This window comes from Pelodiscus sinensis, chromosome 13, assembly GCF_049634645.1.
Source record: "Pelodiscus sinensis isolate JC-2024 chromosome 13, ASM4963464v1, whole genome shotgun sequence".
In the NCBI taxonomy this organism is placed as follows: Eukaryota; Metazoa; Chordata; order Testudines; family Trionychidae; genus Pelodiscus; species Pelodiscus sinensis.
The window spans coordinates 24,597,756-24,611,221 of NC_134723.1; the positions used below are offsets into that span (position 1 = coordinate 24,597,756).

Consider the following 13,466-nt stretch of genomic DNA (forward strand, 5'->3'; position numbering starts at 1 on the left):
TAAAACAAAGCAAACTCCTTCTGGGGTACAAGTCCAGCAGGGCCTCTCTGTGGTCTGTACTGTATTTCTGTTTGTTCTTGCAGCAGAATACGGTGGTGCTCTGGGGCTTCTTCTCCGGAAATACAATTTCTCAGTTGAGCTTTCTTGGGTATGTTATACATTCCAATATTTCTTTGAAATCGGAGAGACTATTTTTGGGCTGATACAAGTAGTTGTGATTGAAGGTGTGCTGCATATGCTTTCAAAGTCTACTAAGTAAAATATATGGTAAGAAAACCAAGAAAAGCACTTGTTATTCTTAGCAAGTGTAGTTGACAAGTTTTAATCTGTTTTTCCCCCCCATTGGTGGTGGTGCTTGTGTTGAAGGAATTTTAAAAGGGCGTAAATTAATAAGTACATCAGAATTATAATTTTCACATGCTTTAATTTTCAAAATGGGGTATCTAAATACAATTATATTGTCTTATTGCTTCAATTCTGTAAACTGATTTGGATCTCCTCATTGCTAATAGTTGGGAAATCCCTTAGTAGATGGTCAAGAACAGACATTTTTAGTTGCCAGATATATAGATAGATACAGAGATACACACTCCCTCTGTTTTTTTCCCTTAAGGTTAAATAAAGACTAGCTCATTACTCTTGTAGTTTATGTAGTGTTAAATAAGAAGATACACTGAAAATGGATTCTCACATGTCAGATTACATTGACAGAATGTGGAGACAAGATAGAGTTTAATAATCTTTGTGTTAAAGTAAATCCAACATAAACACGTTTAATTTAGGAATTAGTGTTTACAGTGAAGATGAATAGAAATGAACTTTTTGTAAATATTAATGATTTTCTGCTTTTAACTTGTAGTACTTTTGCTTTCTGATATTAGATTTATAATTCTTTAGCACATGATTCTGAAAGTTGTCTTTAATAAACTGTAGTCTTTGGGTTGCTATTGCTGTGCATAAGAACTATTAATAAACTTAATGAGTGAAACGCTAATATTTATGCTATATAAGAAATAAAAAAGTGCAGATACTCAAGGAAGAAAGACAGAAAAGACAAAAGCATTTTTGCAAAATCACTGAGAAGACTTATGGAATATCAACATGACACTTCTGCTGTTTAACGTGCTGACTTCTAGAATTTAACTGTGCATTTGAGTACAGGCAGTCCCCGGGTTACATGGATCCGACTTACATCGGATCCCTACTTACAAACGGGGTGAGGCAACCCCGCACTAGCTGCTTCCCCCCAGCAGACCATGAAGACGCGAAGCTAGCGGCCCCCCCCCCCCCCCAGCAGACCAGGAAGACGCAGAGCCGCTTTTCTCAGCAGACACCTCAGCTTGAGAATAAAGGACTGAGGGAAGTGAGGTGTGGGAGAATAAAACTGAGCTCTGGAGAAATGTTTGGCTAGAGTTTCCCCTACAATATGTACTAGTTCCGACTTACATACAAATTCAACTTAAGAACAAACCTACAGTCCCTATCTTGTACGTAACCCGGGGACTGCCTGTATATTAATTGGCATCCCTTAAATGAAACTAAATGATCACCTAGTATAATTTAAGAACTGGATTGGGTCTGCATTTGATGTGCAACCTCAGGGTATGCTTTATATATATATATACATTTGTTGTTACACATTTTATGCCAGTGCTGTTTTTAATAGATTACTAGTGTCATAGCTTTAATTATTAAATTAGTTAATGAAATGCTTAATAAAACACTAGTACTGTTTACAAACATTGTAGTAGACTTAGTTATAGAGAGGTTTTTTTGCTTCACTTTTGTTTACAGTTAATTATGCACTCGTCTCCACCGCTGAGTTCATGTAAATCAGTGATACTAAGACTTGGGTGGTTCAGGAGCCAAATTAGTGATCAGCATTACCCAAGAGTCACAGTGTGCCCTCATTATATAAGTAAGGCTGTGAAAATTATTTAATTGGTTAATAACATAGTAAAATCATCCTTACTCATTAATAATTAAATCACACAGTGTTTTAATAACATGTACTGCAAACGGCTGAAAGACACACATTGAAAAGTAACTTGCAGCTTGCTAACCTCACTCTGAATATCACTGTGTTAAATTGTCAAGTATGAGTATCTGTGGCGTTATGGTACGCAGGTGGTCAGCAGTGTTGGTATTTGCATAGATAAATCATAAGTTCCCGCCTCCCAAAGTTAACATAAGTTATCTAAATCTTTGGTTTTGGAGACATGTTATGCATATTTTCCCCTTCCTTCCCCTCCCCCCCCCAAAAAAAAAGAACTTAAAAAGATTGTTACAAGAAATATAACTATTAAAAATGCATCACATTAATATTAGGATTAAAAGGAAAAGTTGGAAGTAACCAGGTAAGATAATTCATCAGGGTTTGTAGTGGAGCACTAAACTCAGTGCTCAGAAAACAGCTTTGTTTCTTCAAGTATAAAAGTTTATAGCTCCCTGAGTCCATAAACTACGTGTATATCGCAGTGCCTTATAGAACTGTGAAGTATAGAGCATCATGGGAAAGGAAGATGAAATATCAGTGGTCCAGTGATCATAGCAAAGCTACAGGGCTCAGTGTCAGGATTAGCCACTATTTAACTTCCTAGGTTTATAATTGTAAAAAGAAAGCAGCATACACTTCACCAAGTCATATACTTAACCACAAAGCTGATAATCTTCAAATCAGTTTTCAGTTTGTGTTGGATCAGGAGCTATTCCTATCTCTATTACCCCTGCAGAGCTATTAAACTCTGCAAGACAGCTGGCTTCCTTTAGGTTTCACTGCCTGTTCCCAGCTGGGCTGCAAGAAGAGGGAGAGAGGGTCAGAGCAGGGAGAGGGTGGAAACCAGGAAGCCCAGCGCGCAACCCAGTGGTGAGGCGGCAGGACAGGTAGTGGGGCCAGCAGCAGGGGCACCAGAAATTACCTCTCCTGGTCCAGCAAAATCCCTTATCTGGGACCACTAAGGTCCCAAGGGTGCCAGAACAGGGAGGTACACCTGTACTGTGCTATTAGAAATCCAGCCACTAGAGATGATGAATGTAAAATTTAGTTTGCTTATTATTCATGTCTTAAAATCTATGCTACGCATGAGTTTCCATAGGTATTGCATGGTGAATTTGCTTCAACTTAATCTAACTATTCTTAAATATTAGGCTACAGATTTTGTATAGGGAAATCAAACTAATTTGCTTATTACTAGATATATCTGTGACGTGAACAAACACAAACTAAAAAACGTGTATAATGATTAATTGGATCTCTTTTCAAATTGGAATTTTAGTTTAATAGTAATTTTATGAAGAATCTCAAATTTAAATTCAGGTTACTGCTATTTTCTGAGAATTTTTTTCCTGGCCATTTGTTTACAGTTCTAGTCACTTTTTTTGCATTTTGCATCTAAAAACACTTTAAATTGATGAATCCTTGCCTAATATGTTAATTGTACAAACAAAAGTAGAGGGAAACATTCTACCGGTACTTTCCTTTTTTCTTAAACACCAAATGAAGTGATCCATAACTTATATTTGAAAAGGGAAACAAGTAGGATGGAATATATTTTGTTTGTCTCTTTTTGTTTTTAAGGTTTGGCTTGAGCAACAAGTTTGACTCAGAATTTCCCTCTGTCCTGACAGGAAAGGTAAGTCTGAGTTTCATTGAAATTTTAAATTAAAAAAAAAAGTCCAATAGTTTATGAATTACAAATGTCTAAAAACATAAATCTAAGCCAAATCTCTTTCAGGTAACTAGTGATAGAAGGTTGTTACTGTCTGCCACTCTGTTCTACGTGAACAAATTTGACAGTCACTGCCCAGTTTCTAATGTACAAGTCCACATCATAAAAACTAATCACTAGGGGTGTAAGCGACTAGTCAAATAGTCAGCAACTACCCAATAAGCCTAGCTTATAGGTTAGTCGAGTTACTACTTGACTAGTCTCTTCTCCCCCCCCTCAAAGTGAGGGGGAGCAGGAGTCAGTGCTGGGGGGAGCAGGGGAGGCAGAGGCCCAGCGGGGAACCGGGGTGCCACACTGCGCTTCTTGGCTCTTACTACATTTAAAAGGCAGAGCCACAGCGGGGTTAGCTTCCAAGGCCTGGAGCTAACCCCTCTGCGGCTCTTCAATTTTCCACCTTATTGGCTAATCAAGTAGTCGATGGAAATTCCATTGACTACTCGATTAGCTGATTAAACACAATTTAACATCCTTGCTAATCACCACAGCTGCCATCATTGGCAGTCTGAGCAAAGAAAAACCAAGAATGGAGGGGAACTGGCATTATGTACAGCAGGATTACTCAACATGTGGCACATGGCCCATTTGTTTGCAGTCCACGGTGCAGTTTGGGTTTACACGTGGCTCAGCATGCAGTCCGCAGGTGGGATCCTTTGAACACGCTCCACAACGGCGAGTCAATATAATGGTCTTCTGTTGATATGTGTTCTAGTAGTTAAATTCCTGGACTGTCATTGCTCATTAAAAGTGCTGTCCTCTGGGGTGGAAATCAGGTAAATATTGCATTTTATTAATATCGGCAGAACTGACTTAAATGGGGCCTGCATGTTGTCTTGCCTTAATTTTTATATTCATGGTATCAGTGTGAAAGAAGCTATTTGCATATATATTTGCATGTATATACAACCACACTTAAGTTGTGGGCTTGGCATGTGCTGTGAGTATCATTGTGGCCCCCAGGGCTTCCAAAGTTGAGTAGCCATAATCTACAGTATCTTCATTCCTCTGTAGACAATTTCTTCGAAATATGACAAGGGCCCACCTGGGTTTATGGATCCAGAAGCCTATGCTTCCAATTTATGGATTAAATAAAGGACTTTGCTGCTCAGTCTTTCACTCAGGTTTCCCTCTCAAGCACTGAGTCTGACCTCTTCCCCCATCCCTCACCCAAACTCCTTTCCAGAGCATTTGGTCCTCCCAGGGTCTGTACCCTACACAGCTCCCATACCCAGATTCCCTTTCAGATAAGATCTTTTGCTGAAGAAAAAGCACAGTCAGCTCACCACATTTTTTGGAGGAAATTCTCCCACTGTTTGTAGTATCGTGTGTCTCGATTGACTGAGATTATGAGAAATCCCTTTTATCTATTGATTGCCTTTGTTATTGCTTTAAAACCTTTCCTTGTTCATCTGTTACCCATGTTTCAGATTTGTGTTGCTTTGACTTCTCATTTTATGTCTTTACATTCAGTTATGTTACTCTTTTTGTTTTGTGAAAATTAAACATGTTTTGAATATTCATATTTTTCTATAAATGAAGCTACAAGTAGGTAAAATCTCATGAATAATTGTTAAAAACATAATTCAATATTAAGACTGACAAATGCTAATTTAAATAAAACTTTAATGGAAACCTCAGCATGTCTCTCATTTTCCACTTAAATGGTGTTTTCAATGTTAACTGGTTAATGAACATTCTACATGTTTGGTATCAAAAGTTTTCATTTCAGGTCCACTGACTTCTTTAGGATAAGAGGGGAAAAATATGTTTGGTTTCTTATATCCCCTTTTCATTATTGCTTATTGAGGGCTTTTTCATATGATGGTGAATAATAAATCATATATGTTATAACTGGGTGTCGGATACAGTAAAAACATCAGAGTTATAAACACCTCAGGAATAAGGTTGTTCATAACTGTGAAATCTTTGTAACTGAACAAAACATTATGGTGATTTTTTTCTATAGTTTATAACTGAGCATTGATTTAATACAACTTTGAAACTTTACTGTCCAGAAAAAAATCCCTTTTATTTTTAAGTAGAATTTAGAATTTTTTACACTTAACGTTATTGTATTTGCTGGTTTTGTCTCTACTGCTGCCTGATTATATATTTCCGGATTCAGTGAGGTTGTGGTTGACTAGTGTTTGTAACTCTGAGGGTCAACTGTATATTTTTTTGTTCTTAAAAAACCAGATTTTTTTTCTTTTCTCCATGCAATTTAGAGGAACTGTTCTCAAGTACAGAAATGTTGAAATACACAAATATTTGGTTTTTATCTCAGAGTGGACTAATTTCTCTTGCTAGCTGCTATTTACTACCATCTTTGGTTTTGAAGAAGAATCTTGTGCTCAGGTGAATTGCAAGAAGCAAATGTGCTGGTCATGGCAGTTGGCCACTTGTTGATCTATTTAAAAACAACACAAAGCATATCTGTTTAATTTCAGTATAAATTTATTTTCTGTGGACAAAGTTCACAAGATGAAATTTTGCAACCAGTTGTTGCATTTTATATTCATTTTTAAAATAATGTATCTGAATGATTGAGTCTGGAAGCCCCACATTATATATTGCCTAGTCCCTTCTTTAGTCAATCCTCCTTTTGTTAAGTGCATACTATAAATGTGTATTAAGAATAATGCACCGTGCAATAAAACAAGGTAGTATTTTATTCAGAACTCAGGCATAAGAATTTAAGTCTGTAAGTTCATAGCATCCAGTTCAGCAGTTTGGATGTCTTATTTAAGCTGTTAGATGGGGGTCTGTGTTTTATTTTTTTAATGAATGCTATAAGACTTACCTGGCAATGCTCGGGACCTTCATGGCTGAAGGAGAGGGTTGCAGGAGTCAGGGCAAGGGTTTGGGGATGTGCAAGGCTCAGCGAGGAGGCTGAGGTGTGGGAGATGCAGGATTCAGGGTTGGCGGGTGAGGGGAGTCAGGACAGGAGGTGGGGAATACAGGAATCAGAGCAGGAGATGGGGAGCTCAAGGCAGGGGAGGCCAGGAGTCAGGGCAGAGGGTTGGGAGGTATTGTGGTATTCCGGGGGTGGGAGGGAGGTGGTGGTAGCTGCTTCCAAGGGCCAGCCTGTGTGTGTGTGGGGAGGGGGAGGGGGCGGGCGGCTGCTTGGCAACTTTCCCTGGGGCTGGAGTGTTTGCTGCTCCCTGTGGTTATTTTGGGGCAGGAGTGGCCAACCCATTTAACAAAGAGCCGAGACAGTGGCAGAAAAAATGCGAAGAGCCACACCAGAATTGTCGAGAAGGGGGGGGAGGAGGAAAGCCTCCCAGAATTGTCAAGCGCAAAAAAAAGGGGGGGGAGACTTCCCATTTAAGAAACAAGCTTAGGCTTTTTGACCATATCAGGCTCCCGAAAATGGCTGCCATCTTGGGCACCATTTTGAATTGCTGCCCCGGTGAGCACAGGGCAGGCAGGGGCCGTTGGGGGGGCACAGGAGTGGCTTTGCGAGCCGCACTTTTGGGGGAGAAGAGCCGCATGTGGCCCGCGAACCGCCAGTTGGCCACCCTTCTTTTGGGGTATAACTATCCCTGCTACCACAGCCCTTCCTTCTCATTTGATGAGAAACAGTCGCTTTCCACAAACATCCCATTGTCTTGGCACGACCAAACGCTGACTTTGCTTTAAGTTATGATAAGAGAAAGCTGCATAATAAATTTGGTTGCCCTAACTCTTTGATTAGGAGGAGTTCTTGAACAAATGGGTATAGACAGATGTACAAACTCTCAAATATATAATAGATTACTGGCAGAAAACCTAACAAATCTTTAAAGTAGAAATAAATATCTGATTTTTTTTTTTTTTTTTTTTTGTTAAAAAAGGATGCTTTTTAGGTAATATCTGATTATTTTTTTCCAAAGATGCTGTCTAGGTAAATATTAATTCTTTGGAATTTTACTGGCTCACTCTGGGAAGTTTGCTGTGTAAATCTTAGTTTCTCCCTTTGTGACTTGAGGATAGTAATATTTAACCTTTCAAGTGCATTTGAGATATGAGCAAGTGCTATTGAAGTGCTAGGTATTCTTGTTATTACAACACTAATATGTTTCTTAACTGAAGTATTCCTCCATTATTTACAAGTACTGGTTATTCATTGTAGAGTTCTTGAGTGCCAGGATCCAGATATAATAAACTGAAAAGCACACTGAAACATTGCTCTCTCTTTTTAGGGAAATGGGCACATGTAGTGGAGGTTACATGGACTCTGCAAACAGATATAAAGGGGGAAAGATTCAGGTGGGTCAACATTTGGGTCTACTAATCTAGTCAGCTTCTCAATTTTCAAGATAAACCGATACTAACCTCAGTACATCTTCCTAGGGAGAGCTGGGTCTTCAAATAGTAGACATTACATATTTTTGATTATTTTACAATGTTTGAGTTGAACAAGATATAGGGTCTAACATCTAAAATATAGATGGTCTAACTTCATTATTTTAAAGCTTGTTTGATCCAGGGTTTTGTAGCCAGATGTGTTTTGGTAGATTTGTTGGGTCCATTTTAAATAGGTTGTTTAAAATGTTATTTAAACAAAGACTTGTCTGTAATCTTGTATGCAATATAACTTATAGTTCTACAGTTTTAGGAAACAGGAGATTCCTTCATTATCACAAAGGCGAAGCCAAACTGGAAAAGTACTATTCATGATATATGGCACAACAACACACACTGCTCCAGGTGACAAGAAAATGACAGAGCTAGTGAATCTTAAGGAAGAAAGTGGAACTTCCTGCCCTGGTCTTAAAACAATAAGGGGTCCTATACAGAGATTAGTGTGCAATGGAGGGAAGTGTAAGCCATAAAATGTACTCTTGGTATTGTTATCCAACAGGACATGTGATGGATAGGGTTTGTGATCATGATGATTGAAGGAGGCAGATCAGGCCTGCTGGGCCTTGCTTACTCTCTTCCTCTGTTTGCAGATTCTCTTGCATCCTGTTGTAAAATATTATGATCCTCCTCTTTTATGTTTTTTAAAGGCCTGAAAGGAATGAATGTCTCTTTACAATGTGGACTGTGCAGCCAGAAGCAGTGTACTTATCCTTCTTGTTAAGATCCAGACAGGACCCCTCGGAAGTACTTTTTTTCCCCAAATTATTCAAATCCAGAATGTTAAGCAATCTGTGAATTATGTAATTGTAGTTAACTAAAATCTTTGCAGTACAACATTTTCTCAAATTTTTAAAATTAAGAGGAGGAAAGATACAGATTCAGGATGGCAGCGAATGAGTGTGTTCCACTAAGAATTGTGGCAGGCATTATATTGGTAAATTGGCACAGTATTATGTATTTAATCAAAATATAGTCCGTTATTAATTTCTTTATATGGAAAAATGCTACATCTTTGTAAAATAATTATATGCCAAATGTGCAGTAATTTCTTTAATAAATATCCACAGTTTCTATATGTACAAATGAATGTGGTCTGAAGGCTTAAAACTAGATGAATTTAAAATCCAGTTTTTATCTGTTGAAAAGCATTTGTTCTTCAATTTGTGACGACAAATTGCTGAGCTGTAAATTTATTGTAAATTGACATTAAAAAGAATGTCAATGTTTCTGACTCATCTTGTTATCAAGTACCAAAATTTAAGTTTCTAATGGAGAAAAGTTGCTCTGATTCACAGGAATATTTATTGTTGCTTGATTTCTAAAATTGTGGTAAAAAAACATACTGGTGACATCTGTGTAGCTCCTTTGCCTTCAAAAGGTTTGTGCTGGATGACATAATGGATTGAATTTTGGTAAGCAAGCAACACTATGCATGATGAAGAAAAGAGACTAGAATCCAATTCCCAGTCCCACTCCTTAGCAAAGGTGGCTACACAGTGCTAGCAGGAGCAAGAAGTAGAAGTTTTGTTTTGTTTTTCACTTAAAGTATTCTGATATGAGGCTAAATATGCACAAGTCTCCCCTCCCCCCATGCCTCCATCAGAGGCAGCTGCCTGCTCACCCTCCCCCACTGCCTCTATCAAAGCCGAAGCCCGCTGTGGGTACGGGCTGCTTTGGCAGTAGCTGCTGTCCGCAGAGATCTCAGCAGGGAGCTAGCCTCCCTCCCATGGACAGGGTGCTGCCACCAAGTAGCCCCTGTTCGCGGAGGCCCGGGCTGGCCTTATACAGGGGCTACTCCGACGCTATTAGCCAGATAACCACAATTTAACATCCTTATCCAGAATAGTTCTTCACTAGGGATGTGAGCATGTACCCATTTAAATGATTAATGGATGAGCCTGGGCATTGTAAATTTCATTGATTATATGTTTGCAAAATTAAATGCATTTTAACAAGCCTGTTCTTCACCTTGTCCCTCAAAGGTGCGGGCATTTTTTTTACTCACTGCAGAACCAGTTATCCATCTCGGTCCATCAGCTTCTTCTGCCTTCCAGTGAAACAGCAGTTTTGCTAGGTCTAGAACCCATTATAATTTCCCTATTGGGCCAATGTTCACAAGCTTTGCAGAATATTAGGTCTCTCTCTAGGTCATTGGATCTTGGGGTTCTTGAATGGATATGTGTTTTTCAGTTTGAATCCAGGCGAAATCCTGATCCTCAGTCCTTCTCATTGTAAACTGCTAATAGGATATATTAATTATATCAGCGTTTCTCAAACTGTGGGTGTCGCGACCAACTTACAGGGGGGTCGCAGCTGGATCCATTTTTTTCTCAAAAAAAATTTGTTTACTCTCCGGTAAAAAAAAAACCCATGAAATACCGGACGGAAGCCCGGAGGGGACAATTTTTCCCTGCCATGTCTGACAAGGTCAGGGGAGTGAGGAGCGCCGCAGAGTCTAGTGAAGGGGGCAGTTGCCGGGCACCACGCTAGGGGGGCGCCAGAGTGCACGCTGCTCTGGCCAACGTGAGCAGCAGAGACCAGCACGTGATGCCTCCCCTACAGCTGTGAGCTGAGGTAGCCGGGCCGGGCTTCAGGAGCAGCCACTTTAAAAGTAAGAGTTTCCTCCATGCCTGGCTCTACGGTGGAGGGGGGGTGGGTGGGATTAGATTGGAGCAGGTTCCCGGAAGCTGAGGATGCCTGGCTCAGGGAGAGGGCTGGGTGCAGTCCCAAACTGGACATAGCATTTTAGGGGGTTGAGGTATCATAAAGTTTGAGAACCCCTGAATTTTATCATGAAAATTGAGACTACAAAATTGGTGCTGGTTTCAAGCCTCACTACATCTCCGAACAGTGTAATTCCTGTTTTAAATTGAAAAGATTGCCAGGAATGTTGCTCCCAAATCTTGATAAGACAAGCACAGGAAGTGTCACTCAGTGAAACTGTAGGCTACAAAGTGGCTCTATCTTGCAGTTGTGATCACCAGCTTTTGTCAGCAGAGTTTGAAGTTGTTTCCATATTAGATGGCTTCTGAGAGTCAACTTATTGGGGCATGATTAGTTTTCTAAAGATCACTTGTTCTCTGCCCAACATTCAAGTTGCGTGCACATGGGAAAATTTGGTCTTAGTACCTCCCAGGTCCTGACACTTAAGAACTTTTCTTAGTTCCTGGCAGGCACTAGTTTGCTTCCTGTAAGATGAGTTGTCGAGTTCTAACAGGTGTTGTCAGGCACTTATATTAAACAATAACTGGTTGGGACTGAGAGTTTTCAGCTTTTATTCCTCTGATCAATCCAAAGTCAGTGGATATTCACACAGATAATGCCTGTCAGTCAATGCACATTCTTTGAACAGGCAGGGGTATGGGAGCATTTGTGATGCTAGTGCATCCATAAGCATAACGACTTTGACTTGCATTTTGGAAGTAATGAAAGACCTAGTAGATAGGTAGCATACGGTCAAATCAACGCAAGGGGTCTTCAGAGAGTTTAGCAAATTCCTTCTCTACCAAATGCCACCTGGAGGTATTGCTTTACTTGGAATCAGAGTACAGTGTAGCCAATATATTATTCCAGGATATTCATGATCACAAGTTGGTCTCTAATGTCACATTGGAGAAGAGAACACACATATGTATCCTCTTTCTAAAAACTTTCAAGAATATTCAGCAAAAAGGGCTAAGTGATTATAGTTGGGCTCACCAGATATTCTCAGTTCCATTAGCTCTGCTCCTACTTGTGGTCTTTTAATAAAGATTCCTTCTTGATGGCTATGTCATTTGCCAGATCTTCAGAAAGGTAGCCTATAGTGGCACAACTTCCTTGTACTAATTTTCACATAGCTGATATCACATAGTCTTTATATTATGTACCAAATTCTTGACTTTTTTACTATAGTTTTTATCAGATTTTTGTCAATATTTTTCAAAGCCATCGGATCTTCCAAGTAAATCTTTGCTGTACACCTTGATTATTGAGAAGGTTGTGGATTATTTCTTGGGCAGAACAAAACCTCTAAAGAAATCTTCAAAACCATCTTGGCTAAAAAAAAGGGAACTGAGAAATAGTTGATTGCATTGAGGGCCTTTATACCTTTGGGTTTAAAATTTTGTAGAAAGGGCATGCAGACATTGAGGAAGAGCATGCTAGGGATGTGAAAGTGTAAACATGTACACAGTTACATGTAGGACCCCTCCTGCACTGTGTCTGTATCAGATAGAAGTACCGAGGAAGAGGGAGCAAGCAGGAGTCAGCACATACGGGAAGCCAGCATTTAAGCCGGCTCCCTGCAAATACTGGCTCCCACAGAGCTGCCTGCCCTCTCCTCCCGCCCCCGCTGATGCCTGGTACAGAGGCAGCGGTATGGGGAAGAGGGCAGACAGGTCTGCAGGATCTGCCTCCCCCCAGCATGCAGACATGAAAATTTCAGCAGCTGCACATTTATCTAAATAAAAGCGTTATAACATTCCTAGCTCAGTATTGCAGTGTGAATCTGTAGAGGGAATACATAAGTTACCTGCTCTTTTTCATCATTCTTTCCCTAAACATTAGTCCTTTAAAATAACTTTATTGTTGTTTTGAGAAAACAAAGTAAAGCCTACTAAAATATATTAGGTGAAATATCAAAACCATTATAATCTATCTTAATGCTTAAAATTGCTTTATCATGAGAGTGACTTTGCAGTCTCTGATAATGTCCCACCAAACCATAAGGATAGAGAATTTAGGCTTATCTGTCCTTACATATTTTCTTTTGGATAAGTCTTGTTTTGGCTATTAGTGGAGACTTTAAAAGGTGGAGATGCTCTTATACTTCCACTGCTTTGTTACCAGAATAATCAGGAGTCTTGCTTTATGATTCTTGTAGTTAATCATTTCATTGGATGATTTTTTATATAAATTTGAGAAGATGGGTTCTGTAAGTGAAAGAGGAATAAATTCACTGTCTTAGTAAACTTTTGACCATAAATACCATGGCAAAGGCTTTCCAGAGTGATTAGTGATTTTTTTTGGGGGGGGGGGTTGCCTTGGTTAATGAGTGTGTCATGTAGATTTTAATGGGTCCCAACTTTCAGAAAGCACTGAGCATCCGCTCTCTGAAACTCAGTCCCCTTTAAAGTCTTTCAAGTTAAGCGCCCACTGACTGAGGTATTCAGAACCACCTGTCATGCTGGAAAATCTTGGCCAAAGTTTGTAACTTTTGTTTCTCTCAGAATCAGCCACACTTTATTGTATGACTCGTATACCATAGCAAATGACAAAATTAGTTGAAATAGGAAGGAATACATCTTGCTTCAAACCTTCATATTACTGTTCATCATGCTCATAGACTCATAGACTTTAAGGTCAGAAGGGACCATTATGATCATCTAGTCTGACCCCCTGCACAGTGCAGGCCAC

General features: G+C 39.5%; 1 protein-coding gene across 1 annotated transcript in view; it reads left to right on the forward strand.

Moving 5' to 3' along the window:
• CHIC1 (cysteine rich hydrophobic domain 1) overlaps positions 1-13,466 on the forward strand; it is a 42,674-nt gene that overhangs the window by 11,969 nt on the left and 17,239 nt on the right. The window contains exon 2 of the mRNA XM_075940857.1: positions 3,578-3,632. Within this exon, the coding sequence (XP_075796972.1) occupies positions 3,578-3,632 (55 nt within the window). The remainder of the gene's footprint in view (positions 1-3,577; positions 3,633-13,466) is intronic.